At 38.9% G+C, this 19214-nt stretch overlaps 6 protein-coding genes across 8 annotated transcripts; 5 read left to right on the forward strand and 1 right to left on the reverse strand.

Moving 5' to 3' along the window:
* Window positions 1-5536, forward strand: LOC18766581 (methylcrotonoyl-CoA carboxylase subunit alpha, mitochondrial). 3 transcript variants are annotated; one of them, XM_020569547.1, is made up of 17 exons: window positions 8-585; window positions 780-901; window positions 1070-1217; window positions 1353-1490; window positions 1653-1748; window positions 1826-1885; window positions 2150-2242; window positions 2320-2431; window positions 2845-2949; window positions 3189-3325; window positions 3547-3781; window positions 3858-4024; window positions 4148-4264; window positions 4390-4632; window positions 4736-4831; window positions 5015-5074; window positions 5264-5517. In XM_020569547.1, exons 1-16 carry the CDS (start codon window positions 151-153, stop codon window positions 5030-5032), a joined length of 2322 nt encoding a protein of 773 aa, XP_020425136.1. In that variant the 5' UTR covers window positions 8-150; the 3' UTR covers window positions 5033-5074; window positions 5264-5517. The 3 variants fall into 3 exon arrangements, 2 of the variants coding, with proteins under 2 accessions (XP_020425136.1, XP_020425137.1); XR_002272762.1 differs by lacking the exons at window positions 5015-5074; window positions 5264-5517 and having other exon boundaries at window positions 1-585; window positions 4390-4415; window positions 4522-4632; XM_020569548.1 differs by lacking the exon at window positions 5015-5074 and having other exon boundaries at window positions 12-585; window positions 5264-5536.
* LOC18767412 (serine/threonine-protein kinase HT1) lies at window positions 5774-10348 on the forward strand. Its single transcript, XM_007201026.2, has 6 exons — window positions 5774-7902; window positions 8464-8585; window positions 8825-9033; window positions 9131-9305; window positions 9501-9635; window positions 9874-10348. Exons 1-6 carry the CDS (start codon window positions 7593-7595, stop codon window positions 10078-10080), a joined length of 1158 nt encoding a protein of 385 aa, XP_007201088.1. The 5' UTR covers window positions 5774-7592; the 3' UTR covers window positions 10081-10348.
* LOC18767574 (homocysteine S-methyltransferase 2) lies at window positions 11010-14250 on the forward strand. Its single transcript, XM_007200299.2, has 7 exons — window positions 11010-11301; window positions 11916-11972; window positions 12045-12274; window positions 12563-12692; window positions 13032-13235; window positions 13594-13665; window positions 13812-14250. The coding sequence occupies exons 1-7, from the start codon at window positions 11131-11133 to the stop codon at window positions 13971-13973; spliced, it is 1026 nt and encodes a 341-aa protein (XP_007200361.1). The 5' UTR covers window positions 11010-11130; the 3' UTR covers window positions 13974-14250.
* LOC18766592 (UPF0690 protein C1orf52 homolog) lies at window positions 14311-15241 on the reverse strand. The gene is made up of 2 exons (XM_007200156.2): window positions 14988-15241; window positions 14311-14842 (listed from the first exon to the last, which is right to left on the reverse strand). The coding sequence occupies exons 1-2, from the start codon at window positions 15115-15117 to the stop codon at window positions 14427-14429; spliced, it is 546 nt and encodes a 181-aa protein (XP_007200218.1). The 5' UTR covers window positions 15118-15241; the 3' UTR covers window positions 14311-14426.
* On the forward strand, window positions 15357-18194 carry LOC18768237 (EKC/KEOPS complex subunit bud32). Its single transcript, XM_007200355.2, has 7 exons — window positions 15357-15460; window positions 16506-16589; window positions 16682-16795; window positions 16883-17167; window positions 17292-17405; window positions 17708-17780; window positions 17917-18194. Exons 2-7 carry the CDS (start codon window positions 16530-16532, stop codon window positions 17952-17954), a joined length of 684 nt encoding a protein of 227 aa, XP_007200417.1. The 5' UTR covers window positions 15357-15460; window positions 16506-16529; the 3' UTR covers window positions 17955-18194.
* LOC18766647 (CST complex subunit STN1) lies at window positions 18401-19214 on the forward strand. The gene has a single exon (XM_007201057.2). It carries the CDS (start codon window positions 18555-18557, stop codon window positions 19053-19055), a length of 501 nt encoding a protein of 166 aa, XP_007201119.2. The 5' UTR covers window positions 18401-18554; the 3' UTR covers window positions 19056-19214.

The raw sequence follows: 19214 nt of genomic DNA on the forward strand, positions 1-19214 counted from the left end.
AGTAGTAGGCGGCCCAAGATGGAATTGTATCAGTTATCAGATAACACAGATAATTGTGCCAAGTAAGCACCACATCAGATCAGATCAACATTATGGGTTGCCATATGACGAGACAAAAACAAAAAAACAAAAAAAAAGAAGAAGAAATTTATGGATATAGTTTCCTACACGCAAGTACATAATAACATGACCAAGAGGAAAACATTTTACCATCTACAGTCGAGTCCACTCTCCGTCTCGCTCACAGAGCTCAAAACCATGGCGTCCGTGGCCACCGTCCTCCGCCGGAAGCTTTCCCACAAACCTTTCCATTTCCAGTTACTGACAGTAAGAGCATTCTCTGCCTCTGAGCCGCAGAGGATAGAGAAGATTCTGATAGCAAACAGAGGCGAAATTGCTTGCAGGATCATGAGGACCGCCAAGAGGCTCGGGATTCAAACCGTCGCCGTTTACAGCGACGCCGATAGGCATTCGCTTCACGTCAAATCGGCCGACGAGGCTGTGCATATCGGCCCGCCTCCGGCTCGGCTCAGCTACCTCAAGGCCTCATCGATTATCGACGCGGCCATTCGCACTGGTGCACAGGTCAGTCAGAATTTCCTCTTATGATAGTGAACATAGCTCAATATAGCTCAATAGCTCATTGCATTTGCATATGTTTTCTTTTTACTTGTTTTGCCAAATTTGCTATCTGTTTGGAGAATTGGTGAATTGGTAAACTGTTTGATTGTTTGAAATCAGGCTTATTGGATTGGATATCTTTGTTTTTGTATAATTAGGCTATACATCCTGGTTATGGTTTTCTGTCAGAGAGTGCTGAGTTTGCTCAACTTTGTGAAGATAAGGGTCTTACATTTATTGGACCTCCAGCATCTGCCATCCGAGACATGGGTGATAAAAGGTACCACTCATTGCCTTCTTACTGATGTAATATTGTATCAACTGATTAGCTAATAATATGTGCTCTCTGTCTTTTTGATCTTTTAGTCCCTGTTTTTGTGCATGGTTTAAATGTCTAGTCCACTGGGGAAATTTTTTGATTCCTATTGATGCTAAATGTGTTTATCAGTGCTTCAAAGAGAATAATGGGTGCGGCAGGGGTACCTCTGGTGCCTGGATATCATGGTAAAGACCAAGATATTGATCTAATGAAGTTAGAAGCTGACAAGATTGGATACCCAATCTTAATAAAGCCAACTCATGGAGGTGGAGGGAAGGTTGCCTCTTCTTTGATTCCCTCAATGATATCAGCAACCAGATTAAAAATTGAGAGATTTTTGTTTTCTTCACAAGATGTTCTTATAGTTTAGATATTTCTTCTCCCTATGTTCTTATAGTTGATATATTTCCAGGGTATGCGGATTGTTCAAAGTCCGGATGAATTTGTTGAATCTTTCCTGGGAGCACAACGTGAGGCTGCTGCTTCTTTCGGCGTAAGCACGATATTGCTGGAGAAATATATTACACAGCCAAGGCACATTGAAGTCCAGGTACTCTTATTTGTTTGTATAATTCCTAGTTCTTACTAGTGTCTAACCCATAATACTTCATAGTTGATATGATATCATTAACTTTTGTTATCAACATTATATTGATGTAATTCTAGTAGATACTATATCCTGAAAAAGTTAAGCTCATGTTTGGTATTGTAGATATTTGGGGACAAACATGGGAAGGTTCTACATTTGTATGAGAGAGATTGCAGCGTCCAGAGAAGACACCAGAAAATCATCGAAGAAGCTCCAGCTGTATGATCATTTCCTGTATTGTCGGTGTAGATTTGTCATTGTTCTAGTAGAGTTGTAATGGAAATCCATTGGTGCAGCCAAACGTGTCGAATGACTTCCGGACTCACTTGGGCCAAGCTGCTGTATCTGCTGCCAAGGTGAAGTATTTTGAATAATTGTCTGATTTGTACCTAATTGTCAACTGGCCCGTGATTGGGTTAAGATGGTGAAGTTTTTACTGATCACCATTCTTTTTGGATAATTCTTGGCTAACCTGTGTTATATCTAATCATGGGTCACTACTTCAATGCATAGAGGGTTTTGCCCCCATCAAAAGCTAAAAGTTACTGGCATTGAGCTAACCTGTAATTTTAAATCTCTCTATATCCTTATGATTTGAAGTCTCTGTCTGATTATTAAAGGCAGTTGGTTATCACAATGCTGGCACTGTGGAGTTTATAGTTGATACAGTCTCAGGCCAATTTTATTTCATGGAGATGAATACCCGACTTCAGGTGCTTTAACCATTCTGTTCTATTGTATTTCAGTCTGAATTTATCAGAATCTAACAGGTTAGTTAATTTTTATGCAGGTTGAGCATCCTGTGACTGAAATGATTGTTGGCCAAGATCTTGTAGAGTGGCAAATTCGTGTTGCAAGTGGAGAACATCTTCCCATTAGTCAGTCACAGGTCCCATTATCAGGTGACATTCTTTTTTCTTGAAAAGGAAAAATAAAAAATAAAAAATCAAGAAAGAGGTCTTCGCCAAGCTTATCTTTGCTTCCATATTCAATTCCACTTCTAAAATGAGTCTTGACTAGTTTTAAGCTGAATGCTGGGTTGATCTATTCAGATTTGAGTAACATATTCTGGGTGGTTCTATGAAAAGTTTGCCTTAAAATGTCTGTGCTATTAAAATTATAAAAAAAGATGCCAAGATTTTTTGAATCTCATCAGGTAAATAATAAGCTCCTTTGTAACACAAAGTGAATACTTCATATTCATAATAACTTGGATATGAAAAATCTTATAACTAATATGAGTTTACTCACTGTATATGTTGAATCCACAAACTTCTTGAGTTTCTGGATTTCATAGTTACTCATTGTGATGAAGGTCATGCTTTCGAAGCCCGAATATATGCTGAAAATGTACCGAAAGGATTCCTTCCAGCAACTGGAGTCCTTCATCACTATCATCACGTTCCAGTCTCACCACAAGGTTAGTCACATTACAATAGCCAATACGACTCATACATGGTAAAGTAAAGAATTCATCCCCAGTCAACCGAAAAGAAAAGAAAAAAAGGGAATCCATCCCCAACATTCTAGTTGGATTATATTGTTTAAGCACCACTTGTTTGATCCAAGGACATCACAGCTAAACAAGTGCTTTTATTATCATCTCTTGTCCTTTGGTTTTTTCTGTCGGCTGCTTATGTTAAATCTGTCATTGACCAGTTCGAGTTGAGACTGGAGTTGAACAGGGAGACACTGTTAGCATGCATTATGATCCTATGATTGCTAAACTCGTAGTATGGGGAGAAAATCGTGCTGCGGCATTGGTAAAACTGAAGGATTGCTTATCGAAGTTTCAGGTACACCTAATTTTAGAGTTGCATCCTCTGCACATCAAAGCATATTTTCCAATCATTCAATCTCATATGCTATCTTATTAGGCGAGTTAGATATCTGATGCCCACAAGGCAGCAAAATTTAAACGGCTTTAAGAAAAATGTGAAAGGCAAATTGCAATTTCATATTGATCCTGCAGTTTAATTTCTTTTCTATCCTTTTCAATGCTAATGTTCTTAGACAGGTTGCAGGTTTACCAACCAACATCAATTTTCTTCTAAAACTTGCTAACCATCGGGCATTTCAAAATGGCGATGTAGAAACCCATTTTATTGAACACTTTAAAGACGACCTGTTTGTCGACACTAGTAATTCACTGTTAGTGGACAAAGTGCTTGGTGCTGCTAGATTTAGTGCTACACTGGCAGCTGCGTGTCTCATTGAAAAGGAAAATTCTTTATTCAGAGAAAATCTTCCTGGTAAATTGAAGGTCCCATTCTTCAAATGTATGCCATTTCTTAAAGGCCCTTATAATATTTATATCTCTCTGTTCAGGTGGCGACAGCATAATCTCCATATGGTATTCTTCTCCCCCTTTCCGAGTCCATCATTGTGCTAGGCATACAGTGGAACTTGAGTGGGATAATGAATATGATAGCAGTGGCTCAAAGTCATTGAAACTTTCAACCACTTATAAACCAGATGGGAGCTATCTGGTTGAGGTAGTCTTATGCTAATTGGCCACATTTGCAACTTTGGAATTATAGTATCTTATGTGCAAGTTGTTTTCTTTGTTTTGTTCCACTGAGTCATTCCATCAGCAAGGTTTCTATATGTCTGTGCAGACAGAAGAAGAGAGTTTCCCAGGTTTGGAGGTCAAAGTAACTTGTATAGGCAACCATGATTTCAGAGTCGAAGCTGATGGTGTAAACATGGATGTTAGCTTAGCTGTTTACTCCAAGGTAAATGTCTTTATCTGCATGCAGTTGTGAGGTCTACATAGAATAATTAATTAGCATTATTGAATATGGTTCAATTTTTTATTTAAAAACTTCTGTTAATTTGTTGATTCCAATTTGGGCTACAGGATCAGACCAAGCACATTCATATATGGTATGGATCACATCATCATCATTTCAGGCAGAAAACCGACCTTGAATTGTCTGATGAAGATGAAACAGAACATAAACCCAGATTTGACAAATCATCATACCCTCAGGGGACTGTTGCTGCGCCCATGGCTGGTTTGGTTGTCAAGGTTGTGGTGAAGGATGGGACAAAGGTGGAGGAAGGACAACCTATATTAGTTTTAGAGGCAATGAAGATGGAGGTTTGTACTGCTGCTAGTTTTGGATTTTGCATCTAAACTTTTCTTTCCATGTGCAATATTTGACATGAACTTCTTTTTTCTTTTTCTTTTTTCTTTTCTAAAGCATGTTGTAAAGGCACCATCAGCGGGCTATGTCCGCGGGCTTCATCTAGCAGCTGGTCAGCAGGTTTCTGATGGTGGTATTCTCTTCAGTATCAAGGTCAGCAATTCGCTTTGTAATACCATTGATATGAGTTATTGAAGCTTTACTGAAATAGAATTTACATGTATAAACGTAAAAGCTGGTATCATGTAATCATCAAAACATGGTTGCGTATATGGTGTGGCATTTGTCCTTGTACATTACATGCCAACTGGTTCTTTTATCCTCCTCTTATTGAAGATGGCTCAATGGTTTTAAGTGTGGCACTTCTGTTTAAAAGCTACCACGTCAGCCTGTCAGGTACACATGGACATTATACTGGGGTCCACTCGTGTCTGATCCTTGTATAGAGATTTCTAAGAGTAAACCATCATTTAACTATACTCTATGCAGAAGTTTCAGGGCAAAGTTTAATGTGGCTTTGCTTGGATTCAATGTGCTCAACATATTCATGTTTGGTTAAATTGAATAGATAACGTGCTTGTGCAGGAGGAGTGATAATTCATCACGAAGTCTAGTGTTTCTGAATCGTTTTAACAAGGCCGGCCTCATTCTGAAGTTGTGCCTGGACAGAGCGAGTTATCGGAACAGTGACAAGATTTCTGTTGTAAGAAACTAATTCATAGCCTTGTTTGCACAGTCAATTCTCATTTCATATAATAAAATCTCACCATCTTCAGGCTGTAAAGAAACATTTGTCAGGGATTTTACAAGGAGAACAAGGGAAAAAGGGGTTTATTTTATTTTATTGTATGTTCCAGCAATGTCTCTATAGTACCAGATCAGTGTCGGTCAGATATTAAGGTAAGATGCATTTGAAGTCTTCTGTTGCATAAGATTCATCTGCCGAATTTCCAAAAATGAAAACCTGTCCCAACAGAGTTTCTCTGTTGGAAGGTATATCATGTGTTCTCAAATTACAGCTAATTATTGTTGCACAGGATTTAAATTATTCCAGTCAAACCTTTGAACTCTTTTCACCCTTATCATAAGGTTCACTAAAGAAACGACAAGTTAAATTTTGGCATCAATGGTAGATCAAATATACTAGTTCCATGTTTTTTTTTTATAAGGAAAGGAATCTCTAGCATCGTAGGGCCTTACGATTTGGGGTCCTAAGTGATTAATTATGCGAATGACGCAAAGGGAAGTGATCATTCGGTAGCTGCTAAGAGCCACCTAAATCGATTTCTAAAAATTTATTTATCAACTTTCTATTTTGAGAAAAAGGTTTGGAGCTCTGGTGTGTTATATTGAAGCTTTGTTGTTGGATGATATTGGTCATGTAACTTGAATGTCAAGAAACATTTTTAATTTGGGGCTTAAGTACTCAGTAATTTTGCAGAAGGTAAGGAAATGAAAACCAGAGTGCTAGACTTTTTATTTATTCTTCTCCTAGTGCTAGGCTTGATTATTTTTGTTAGTCAATTTGATGGGTTAGTTCCAAGGGGGCTTCACCTTCATTTCTTCAAATATTGGGGGAAAATAGGAAATATTTTTGCTCATCATTTTAACTTAAGGTATACCTTCATCACCTTAACTCAAGGTGTATCTTAATTACCATTCTCAACAAATGAGACGTGTTTATGGGTATAACTATAATTAACTCTTTGTTTTGTATTTGTGGAAACATAGTTATGTCCATGCACACTGTCAAGTGTTTAAAAGAGTGGTGAGAAAAAATACTCTCGGAAAAATATAATAGTTTGTCAAAGCTGATTTTATTTACATGCGTTTCGCTTGAGATGACCCAAAATTAAAAAAACTAAAAAACAAATAAAAACCTGAACAACCCGACAATTGAAAGAGCATTTTTTTTTGGAAGGAATATGTTGTCCGCCGAATATACTAGCTTCAGAAATTAGGACTTTAGGTACCAACGAATTTGGTATAGAATATTTGTGTCATGGGTGACTACAAAAATTCAACTAGTTTTATCATTATTTTTCTCTTGTTATGATAGAATTTTAAAAGTTTTTTTTTCCATTTATGGATAAAATGGTTGACATTGAGCCATGATTATTTAATTTCCGTTTAGCTTATCTTTCAAAATGAATCTGATGCACACCCCTAAAGTTTTGGTTGACATTTACTAGATTAAATTTAAAATTAAAATTGAGATAATACATTACAAAAGTTAGTTTGGTGGTTTCAAGGGAGAGTTGTATATTTGGACGGACCATCTCAAGAACGTAATCAATTCATAAAATACCGGTAAATCCGTTAAAACGGGAAGGTAAATAAACGCCTTATAAGTTGGGATTTTTATTTCATTTGGAAGAGGATTCTTCTCAGCCATTAATTTACGGCAATAGACCCGCGCGTAAATTTCCAGAGAAAGTCTCGTTTTTACCTGTTTATATTCTGTTTGATTTTCTTTTTACGATTCTATCCACTTTCTTTCTATTGGATCACTCTTGTTTTCCACTAAATTTTGCGCATAAAAACCAAACCTTTTTTCGGAATCAGTCGTTTTGATACCCAACTCATTTTTGCCCTTACATTTTTTTTTTTTTTTGCTTTCTCTGATTTGTTTCTTGACTTGGTGTGATTTTTCAGCTCCAGGATTTTTGGGGCGTCTGTTATATTTTCAGTTTATTTCCCAAAGTTCAATTTTTGAGTGTGGGTGTGATTGAGTGGACTGGGAAGAACGACTGAAGTTTTGAGATTGGCCCTTGTGCTCCAGTTTTGATTTTGATAAACACAAACAAATTTTGGGTTGATTTTCATTCATGGGTATTGTTGAAATTGTGGGTTGTTTCTCTGTTTTGTGATTTTGAACTTTGAGTCTTGAGCTAGAGTTGAGAGTTTCGTAAAAATGGATTCAAGAAATGGTACTGAGGGAGTTGAAAAGTCTAGCACCGAAGAGACGGCCTTTGGCTCAAAGGGGAAGGTTGTGGGAGGTACTGAGCAAGAAGTGTTTTTCCGAGCAGATAAGATTGATTTTAAGAGCTGGGATATCCAGTTAGAGAAGCACTTGAGCAGGGGCTGGGCAAGGGAGAGTGAAGAACACAAGCAGATGGAAGAGTGGGAGATTGATTTGTCTAAATTGGATATAAGACATGTCATTGCTCATGGAACTTATGGTACTGTCTACCGTGGTGCCTATGACGGCCAAGATGTTGCAGGTACTTTGCTTTCTCTTCTGGCTTCAATTGGATTTCCATCTTTTTCTTTATTGCGTTTAATGACATACAGGGTTTGTTGCATACCGAATTCTCCATGTTTCAGTTTTAGACTTTCAAACCTAATTTATTGGTTGTCAATGAAATTCCACCAGAAATGAAATGGAATTAAGAAATTTACATTTTGAGCTGGTACACAATAGGCCATCATCTATAGCCGTTTCGTATACTACTAATAACAGATGCCAGGGATTATTATATTGTTTGAGTTGTCTTACCCATCCGTAGTAGGAAGTGTTAGTATGCTGGACTTGAATTTCTATTTTTCATTGTTTTTATACTCAAGGATTACACCGTCACTACTGGAAAGTAGCTATATATGTGTGTGCTTGAATAAGTATAGATAAAGAACAAAGATTTTTCGTATGTGTGTGCTCGTGTATTGCAAGTCTTATGTCTCGTTTATCAGCTTTATAAAATATAAGAAAGTGGTGCTATTTATAGTGATCCTGTTTTTTTATTTATCCATATTGTTCTCATGGCCTGCTATTCTTGATATTATAGTGAAAATATTGGATTGGGGGGAGGATGGTATTGCCACAGCAGCTGAAACTGCTGCTCTTCGGGCGTCGTTTCAGCAAGAAGTTGCTGTTTGGCATAAGCTTGACCATCCAAATATTCCGAAGGTAAAAGTTATATCTGCTGATTGTCATATCGGTTGCATGAGGCTCAACACCATTTCTTTCAGTTTCAGATACAAAAATGTGATGCAGTTTGTTGATATCTTGTCTTCTCCTTGTTGTCCTATCAGTTTTAACTTTTTAGAATATGTAATGTGCTTTACCAGGTTTACATGATGTTCAATTATTTTCTCATATGTTTTAAATTTCTCTATTTAAACTGCAACTCATTGTATCTGTGACAGTTTGTCGGAGCTTCAATGGGAACTTCCAATCTTAGAATCCCTACTAAAAGCACATCAAATGATAGTCATAATTCTCCTCCTTCCAGAGCTTGTTGCGTTGTTGTTGAGTATGTTCCAGGTGGGACGCTAAAGAACTTTTTGATCAGGAATAGAAGAAAGAAACTTGCCTTTAAGGTTGTGATTCAACTTGCTCTGGATCTCTCTAAAGGGTGAGTCAGGTTCTTTTGTTGTTGCGCTGGATTTAATTGTTTGTTTTTGTTGGGTTTTAAACTAATGGATATTGTTCTCTGTGTTCCGCTTTCTCAGTTTGAGTTATCTTCACTCAAAGAAAATTGTACACCGTGATGTCAAGACAGAAAATATGTTGCTAGATACTCATAGAACTTTGAAAATTGCTGATTTTGGCGTTGCTCGAGTAGAAGCTCAAAATCCAAGGGACATGACCGGAGAGACTGGTACCCTTGGGTACATGGCCCCAGAGGTACTCACTTTTCATTCATCATACCAAGTCGCTATAAAGGTGGTTTTTGGGTAAAAGGAACCCAATTATGTTACCAATCCAAAGACTGCTACATGCTTAAGATCTGAAGCAAGTAGCATTTTTTTTTTTTTTTTATTCCATAGTTTTGCCTTTCCTACAAACTGGATCAGAATTCTAACATGAAGATTTCTGTAGGTCCTTGATGGCAAGCCTTACAACAGGAAATGTGACGTCTACAGTTTTGGTATTTGCTTATGGGAAATCTATTGCTGCGACATGCCTTATCCTAATCTAAGTTTTGCTGATGTCTCATCTGCAGTAGTGCGACAGGTTTGTTTGTCATTACACATAATGCTTTAGGTTCTTTGGAAGATTTTACTGCACATTTGTATTGAAGTAGTGGATTTAATGCAGCAAAACTTGTTTATATTGGGTTTTTAAACTATGTTGATCACCTAATGTTGGTTGTAACTTTGTAATGTACACCGTTGCTTCCTTTTCTGTCTTATCATATTCTATGTTAATGAATATCCCCTTATGCTGATGACTCCTAATACTGGGATGGCAGAACTTACGACCAGAAATCCCAAGATGTTGCCCGACTGCATTGGCTAGCGTCATGCGAAAATGTTGGGATGTGAGCCCAGATAAACGCCCTGAGATGGAAGAGGTAGTGAAGCTGTTGTATGCCATAGACACAAGCAAAGGAGGTGGCATGATACCTGAAGACCAGTCTACTGGCTGTTTCTGCTTCGGCAAACGTCGTGGCCCCTGAAATTTTTCTTCCTTTCATGTTATATGTAGTCTTATAAATGTGCAGTACAAATTAAGGGAAAACATAAACCAGTTACCAGTTCAGTCTTTGAATAACCAGATCACATCTCTGAATAATGCACAAACAGCATTTTTGAAACCCATATTGTTTTTTGTGGTTTCATTCCCTCTCATTCTTGCTTCTCCACTCCATGTACCAAAGAGTGGAGCCTTGGATATTTTCAATGTAATTAATTTGGAATTCAAATTTTTACTGCACTTTTGCCTAATGCTTTGTTGTAAGTTGCAACCCAGAGAAAAGGTCTGGCAGTATTTTTTTAATTATTATTTTTAATTCTAGTTAAATTTTACTAAAAATAAAGGGATGTAAATAGAAATTCCAAAATCAATTGTTTTTTTTTTCCTTCTACAAAGCGATATTCTAAACTACTCTAATTTAAAAAGAAAGGGATTCAAACTTTAATGCACGGGGCGAACACAACTTGCCAAACACACAACTGCTCTTTGTGCTTTTTTTTTCTTGTACAATACAGTGCATATCTAGCTGAGTTTCCACTAGAAATCCCAATGGACCCTTCCAGTTGATTTGTGTAGAGGCTTTAGGGATCTTGGATATGCAATTTTGTGGATATTCTTTGGCTATTGGATTGATTGATTGCCCATAAAAATGCTTATCCCAAAATTCACTAGTGCTAGTGGACTTATAATCAGCACCCCCACCCCTCCCCCAATATTTTACATGACGAGCTCTGGAAATGAAATTGGCGTGAAAATCAATCAACAAATGAGGGACAAGATCTAAGAAATAAGAGTAAAATGGGGGCATTTTTTATATTATTTGAAACTTTAAGGGGTTGACATGATAATTTCGAAAATGTTATTTTTGTTGAATATTTTTTCAGTAACTAAATATTGCTATAAAGAGTGAAAACCCAAAGCAGCGAGCCAGCGAGCCGAGGCGTTGTGGGTTTTAGAGTTGGTTTTTGCAGTTCATCCACAATTACAAAAAGTGAGCAAACAGATTGCAGAGTGGCTGTGTCCTCCCGACGAAATGGGCAGCGTCGAAACGTCGTCGTTGATGAGGGACTTGCTCAAGCAGGCCGGCGGCGTGGCGGTGGTTGATGGTGGGCTTGCCACCGAGCTCGAACGCCACGGCGCTGATCTCAACGATCCCCTCTGGAGCGCTAAATGCATCCTCACTTCCCCTCACCTCATTCGAACGGTACCCTCATCTCTCTCTCTCTTGTAAATGCAGCATCGGTAATGAAATGGCTTTGTTTTGTAGTCTGATGACAGCGATGAGTGTAGGCGTATGCATAAGTGATTTGTGTTCGAAAATCAGCCTAGGCGGCGCTAGGCGGCCTGGGCGGGTCGGGTCTTTTTTTTCGTGACTTTAAAGAAAACCTCCTCACGCTGCCTCTCTCTATCCCCTGAGTGACGGGGATGTTGAGTTTGAGTTTTTTCCAAATATAATAGCATTCTATTTTAATATGGATTATGAGTGTTCATTAATGAATTTGGACCACTGTTGTCAGATTTTCAGATTTGTCTGGAACAGAGGGAAACTCGTTCTGACCAAGATTAACATGAGAAAACTTCTTGCTCTAATTTGATTATTTTTGTCTAGTGAATAATGACTTCTATAAGCTAATTACAACTTTGATGTGTATAAAAAGAAAAGAAAGGAGATTGATTTAAGTAATAATGTCTTTACTCTTCTTTTTGGTCCTGTTCTTGTAATTATTTTGTAGACTTGATTAACTAATAGGTCGACCTGCCTCTTCGTTTGATTTTTGGTGTGAAAATAACCCTTTGTTTTATTTCTTAATGGAGCAGGTTCACCTTGATTACCTTGAAGCTGGTGCAGATATCATAATCACAGCATCTTATCAGGTAAGGCCAGTTGCCAAATGATGCCTCTCTCATTTTCTCTCGCTGAAACTGAAAGTATTGATTGTCATTCAGGCCACCATTCAAGGTTTTGAGGCCAAAGGCTTTTCCACAGAAGAGAGTGAAGACTTGCTTAGAAAAAGTGTTGAAATTGCCCGTGAGGCACGTGATATCTATTACGACAGATGTACTGAAGGCGCTTCTGGTGACAGTGGAAATGGTAGAATTCTCAAGCGTCGGAAAATCTTAGTTGCAGCATCTGTGGGGAGCTACGGTGCTTATTTGGCTGATGGGTCTGAGTACAGGTGAGTCAGTTCTGCTATTCAAATTCATTGCATAAGCTGTTATTTATGTTGGCTTGGGTTCCAGAAGCTCATATTGCAGGTCCTTTAACTATATTGTTGACATAATAACATGAATAAAGATTTTACCTTTAGGAGACTGCACCTTTGATGCCTGTGAAAGGTTTAGAAGATGAAGTTAGACAGTCTTGTCTGCTGTTATTTGCATTAAGGGAATTTTTGTCTCAACTTGACAATTTAATGTTCAATTGGCCTTCTTATTTATTTGCTTTTGGGTCTGTCCTTTGACAGTGGAGATTACGGTGAGGCTATGACACTAGGAACATTAAAAGATTTTCATCGGAGAAGGGTCCGAGTGCTAGCAGAAGCAGGTCCTGACCTACTTGCGTTTGAGACAGTTCCAAATAAGCTTGAAGCTCAGGTAATGATCACAAGCGTGTAGATGACTTTTAATTTCTTCTTCTCCTTGTTGGTAGAGGAAATTTAAGATAGGCCATTTTGTTATTCTTGGCTTTCTACTACACTTGCTTACTGATTCCTCAAACTGTTTAATTAGGTGGCCAATTTTTTTTAATGGTCAGCACTTATATTTGTTACTGAAAGTGAAAGACAGAAAATTTAGAAAAACGGGCTGATGCTCAAGAGACATGCAGTAATTTTATTTTTCAAGCACAAAATCTCTCGACCTAATTTGGGTTTGCACCTTTAACTTGGTGTTTATTTTTTTCTGCGTAAACCATGGTTGGTGGTGTTCATGCAGGCTTACGCTGAGCTTTTGGAAGAAGAAAACATGGAACTTCCTGCATGGTTTTCTTTCAACTCTAAAGATGGCGTGAATGTTGTTAGTGGTGATTCTCTCCTTGAATGTGCCGCAATTGCTGAATCATGCAAGAATGTTGTCGCAGTTGGAATAAACTGCACTCCTCCTAGATTTATTCATGGACTGTTAACATCAATTACAAAGGTACAATCATTTTGTGTATTTTATTTGTTTCCAATAAATTCGGTTTAGTATTAAGTTATTTTGATCAAATCATAAATTGTTCCAACTGGGCTGGCTGACAACTTTTGATGACCAGCTGCTGGAGCAGCAATCGTGTGACCTCCAGTGACTTTAAAACTATATTTACTGTTCCAATTTCTAAGATTCTTTGAATTCCTAATGCTTAATGATAGGTCAGCAAATGATCCATATCCTTTTCCTTTTTATACGCTATATTTCTGATACATTTCTAATAACTAAGATTCCCTGAACAATTTACAATTGTACATGACACTGTTTTTGGAGTTCCCACACTTACTTTCATGTATAATTCCTTCAGGTGGCTACAAAACCGATAATTGTGTACCCCAATAGTGGTGAAAGCTATGATGCTGATAGAAAGATGTGGGTGGTAAGTTAAACTTCTTTGGCTGCATGAACACTGCATTGGAAATTACTTTGCATCTTGTTTTCGATAAAAAAATTCCGTTATCATCTAGAAGATGGAATTATTGCAAGCAATCGCCAACTCTGTTGACTTATTTTTTCCTGTTGCAGCAAAATACTGGTGTTTCAGATGAAGATTTTGTCTCATATGTAAACAAATGGTGCGAGGTAGGGGCTTCCCTTGTAGGAGGCTGTTGCAGAACAACCCCACAGACTATCAGAGCCATATACAGGACCCTTCCCAATAGGTCAACAACTCCACCGGAGCAGTAACCACATTGACTTCACAGAAAGAGAGCACCCAGCAAGACTGTGAGAAAGGCTTGTACTCAAGTCTGAAAATGGCTCTTCCCGTGTGTGATGGGGGAAGGAGACCTGGTAGGTGCCGTCAACAAATTTGTTTAGTTGCGGATGGATACATGCATGGACAGATCCAAGGGTTTCAGTTGTTTGCATGCAACTGTGCTTGTGCTTAATCAGAGCAGTTATTTGTTGAAGACTGACTCCTTGTACATTATAAGCCAATTTTATTGCAACTCTTTCATTCCAATTATGTACTCAATAGTTAATGTTTATTGTCTATTGCCCAAAGGCATAAGAATGATGCATGTGCCAAATGGTGAAGCAACAATTAAGCAAAACGGAAGAGATTGTGATCCAAGAAACCGATAAATTCTCATATTACAATTTAACACAAAATGCAGAGGTGAAAGTACAGCAGAGGTCTTAAGTATCAAAACCAGAGTAAACACCACTCTCCCTCAACAACCTCTTCTCTTCTTCAACATAGTTCTTTCCCCTGCTTGCCTGACCAAGCTCTCTTTTCCTCTTTTCCTTCTGCGAAAACGACAGGTTTTTCTTGTCGTTCCGCGTTAGCACATGTTCTAGCTGCTCCCCGGAGGCCAATGCAGCCCTCGTCTTCTGTCGTTGCTCATAAGATTCTTCTTCTCCTTCATTTCCCTTCTTGGTTCCACCATTAGCACCCTCCTTATTGTCCTCCCTACCGGTAGACCAAGACCAGTTTGGCTCCTTCTCGGGCTCTTTTGGTGGGGGCACGCTCAGCACAGACGGCCCACCTTTGTACCCATATTGCTTCAATGCCTCAAAGTCCACAACTTTGCTCTTTCGCTTCCCAGATATCACTGCATAAAACAGAGTGTGCAGGCAGCTAAAACAAATTCAATAAACAATAACAAAACCAACATACACACACACACACACACACACACACACATATACATATATACGTATGCGTGCATGTTTCTATTGGTTTTGAACATAGCATACCTTGTGACGCTGTTTTCTTGGAGGGTTGGCCTTGCCCAGCTTTTCTCTTGCCAACTCCATCGTCGCCTTCAGACTCTGAATGTGAATCCGATGAATCACTATCCTCACTCCATGGCATTGTCCTCTTCATGCTGAGCAAGAATTGGGTATGCTACCTCCTAATTAGGGTTTCTAGGGCTATGGAGAATTGGGAAATTGGAAACCCCCAAATTCCAAAAGGGGTTTAGAGACTCGCACAGCGAACCAGAGAGAAATCGTACCGTGCGTAAATTTGTATCCATCCTATCCGGATCATGGGCCTCCGGTTCGCAGGCCCGTTAATCGTTCCCAAGCCCGCCCAATATAACTTAAAGAGACACGGCGTCGTTTTAGGTTGGTTTCTTCTTCGTTCAAAGAGTGGGAAAACGAGGGAGGGTTCCCAAATTCGCGGAAGTGCGGAGAGGTGTTTCGAATCGGTGGCGGCGAACGGCTCTGTAAGTAGCGCTATTGGTTTGGTTTTCATTTGCTGTTGAAAGCATGATATAAATTTGAGCAGCCAAAATATGAGTCCAATTTTCCTGTTTCCGCCAGCCAACCCCACCTCCACCGCCCTCCGCTCTCTCTCTCTCTCTCCAGCCCAACTCCACCCTTCCCCTGCTTACCGCCAGCCAACCCAAACAGAGAACCACCCCACCTTCACCCTCAGCCCCCAACCACTGCTCTGGTCCAAGAGATAGAGGGTTAGATTTCAATTTCGAGCCCTGGGACTTGCTAGGTTTTATTCATTTCTAGTTCTTTCATCTTTATCTCTCTGAAGTTTTGATTTTTTGTTTTAGGAATTGGGTTTTGTTTGTGTAGTGTAGTGATGGAAATTGTTTTCCAAATTCGCTATTTTGTGGTTTGTTGAAATTTGAAAGAGATGTAGGAAACACTGAAAACGTATTTGTTTTTGTTTTCGTAATTGTGTTCTGAGAGTTACAGCCTTGAACTGAGTCAACAATATTGTTATAGAATTATTTCTGGAAATTAAAAATGAGAAATTGTTTGAGAAAATGGGGAAGAGATGGTTTTTCTTTTCTTTTCCTTTCCTTTAGTGGGTTTCTTATTATTCCTGCGTAGTGACTATGAACCCTGGTCATCTGAAATATGGGATTATTATTAGTATAAAAAAATCATGTAATCTAATGCATCTATCTCCTGGACCAGACCAGTGGTTGGGTGGGGGGGAAGGTGGGTGGTCTGTCTGGGTTGGCTGGCGGTAAGCAGTGAGAGGGTGGAGTTGATCGGAGAGTGCTTAAGTCGGAGGATTGGGGTTGGCTGGGTGGGATGGTGAGAGTTGGACTTAACAGAGTTAACATGGTTAAAATTGTTGTTAAGTGGTTTGCCACATGTCAAAAAGCTAGGAGGGCACAGGGTATTTGGTAACAGGAAAATTGGGCTCCCAAAATATGCAGAACGTAAAAATTGTATCTTTTTTGTTAGATTTTGGGTATGTCTGTTTAGCTGAATCCTTCATGGTTGCGTGAAATTTTGGTCCAGGCAATTTGAACCCAGTTCTTCGTTATGGAAACTAAGGCTGGTGTAGATGGCTCCCTTATTTTGATCAAGCAAGGAGCTGAAGCTGTGAGTCACTCTACAATGGGTTGTATGTGCATCAGTTTATGTTAAATTGCATAAAATTGGGCTAAAAAGTTTCAAATTTTCTCTTTCTTCAGAGAGTTTTCGAGTCTAGCTTTGTAGGAAGGAGGTCTATTGTCAAGGAACGCTTCTCAAAGAAATACAGGCACCCATCTTTGGATGCTAAGCTTACACTCAAGCGCCTCAATGCAGTATGGTTTTGCTTTTCCTTCTTCAAGAGTTTTTGCACTTCCCTATCTGACTGTCTGAGTTTTCCCTAAATTGACCTTTTGGAGCAGGAGGCCAGGTGCATGACAAAAGCAAGACGACTTGGTGTCTATACTCCAGTGCTTTACTCTGTAGACATTGTGCTGCATACCCTAACATTTGAATATGTGGAGGGTCCTTCTGTCAAAGATATATTTCTTGAATTTGGGTTACGCAATGGCGCTGTTGTTGAAGAACGCATGGATGATATTGCAATGCAGATTGGTCATGCAATTGGAAAACTGCATGATGGTGGTCTCATTCATGGCGACCTGACCACATCTAACATGTTGATTAGAGCTGCTACCAACCAGTTGGTGAGTTATTTACTTTGTCTTGTGTTTATCCAATTTATGCTGGAGTGCTTTAACTTTAATTTTTGGTCAAGTGAGAGTGCTTTAACTAATTTGCATCAAATTCACAATTTTTTTTTTCTCCAAGGTTGTTATTGATTTCGGTCTGAGCTTTACATCAACCCTTCCAGAAGATAAAGCTGTGGATTTGTATGTTTTGGAACGAGCTTTGCTCTCAATGCATTCTTCATGTGGGAATGTGGTAAGCCGAGTCTTTCTTTTTTCAATTGTAGTTTGCTTTTTGGAAAGATGTCTTTCTTTCCATTAATTTGTAATTTTTTTTTTCAAGATAATGAAAAAAATTATAATTCATAAATGACTTAACAGAGTTCTAACAAATTGTCTTTTCCTGAGACATTCTTTTTAGAGTAGTTGACGAAATGCAAGTTCTTAGCATATATTTTACATATTTTCCAATCAATTTCAAAAAAATTGATGAATAGTCCTTTAAACTATCTCCAAACAGAGAATTGAATGAATTCTCACACTTAATTCTTTGTATAGATGGATCGGATACTTGCTGCTTATCGGAAGTCCTCAAAGCAGTGGTCGTCCACATTAAACAAGTTAGCTCAAGGTGCGATTTTGCTGTACTGCTATATCTAATTTTTCTCTTTTTTCCTGAGTCTGATATCTGAGTGTGGCTTTAGAGTTCCATTCTATTCTTGTTTTTCCCCTTCTTTAGTTTTCTTAATAGTTCACAACTTTTACAGTGAGACAACGAGGCCGAAAGCGCACCATGGTTGGATGAGCGCTTCTTCACCTATCATTCATATTAGGATAAGCAAAACAAGAGTCTTTGCCGGGTGACAGATGCAACAAATATATATTTGATATCTTCGTGTAATTTTTAGATGCACAGTATGAGCATGTTTGTTAGAATGCATTGTATAACCGGTTACCAGTCGAATGAGCATCTCCTTGTTACTTACACGTATTGCAACATTGAATTCAGTTGAAATTTAAGTTAGCTGTTTTTTTCTTCTTTCCATTTTCGTGATATTTTCAGTTGAGACGCCTCAATGATCAATTGGATACTGCTTTATACTGGAACCTAGGCAGTCTTTGATCCTAGAAGTGCTAAAAAAACATGGAATATTTCTGTTTTTGTGATAAAGACTCGAATTGTGGCCGTTGATATAAAATGAAAAGCTGGGGAACCGTAGATTTGATCATTTGAGAAAAGGTCATGCTTTATATCTTATGCGCATAACCCAAAACCCGGTCATGCTTTTCTTTCTGCCTCCCCCAACTCACACTTCGGAACTTTTGAGTTGAGAATTTACATTCAAATTTTAATCCCACTTCACACTTTTCTCAATTTCTCATTTTCTCTGTTACAGTGTTACAAATGGATCATTCACTATACAACACCCATGTAAAACTCTTAGCCTTCGACCTCCTCACTCTCACCCAAACCTCATCTTCCTCCTCTTCCTCAGACCCAGTTTCCTTCTCTCGCAATAGCGCTCTCCTTTCCCGCGCCGAGACCGTCGGCACCGTCACGTCCCGTGACCTCAAACCCAACAAGTTCCTCCGCTTTACTATCGACGACGGCACCGGCTGCGTCAACTGCATCCTCTGGCTCAACCAGCTCTCTTCCCCCTACTTTTCGCGCCGTAACCCGGCAGATGTTCGACTTATTGCCCAAACGGCGCAGCACTTCGCGGCGGAGATTAAGCTCGGAGTGGTTGCCAGGGTGCGCGGGAAGATCACGAGCTATAGAGGCGTTACGCAGATCACTGCGTTGGATGTTGTCGTTGAGAGGGACCCCAATGTGGAGATTTTGCATTGGTTGGATTGCATGAGGTTGGCGCGAAAAGTTTACAATGTCGTTCCTCCATGCAAATAAATACAGAATTCAAATTGAATCTTGATTAAACGGGTTTTTTGTTTTGATTTTGTATGAAGTCTGAAGTTGGGGGTTTTGGAATTTGTGTGTTTGTAATTTGGACAAGTGTGGCTATGGGTATTGTTAACCAATAACATCCCTCTTTCTTCTTCTTCTTCT

The sequence above is a fragment of the Prunus persica genome, chromosome G8, assembly GCF_000346465.2.
Source record: "Prunus persica cultivar Lovell chromosome G8, Prunus_persica_NCBIv2, whole genome shotgun sequence".
Taxonomy (NCBI): domain Eukaryota; kingdom Viridiplantae; phylum Streptophyta; class Magnoliopsida; order Rosales; family Rosaceae; genus Prunus; species Prunus persica.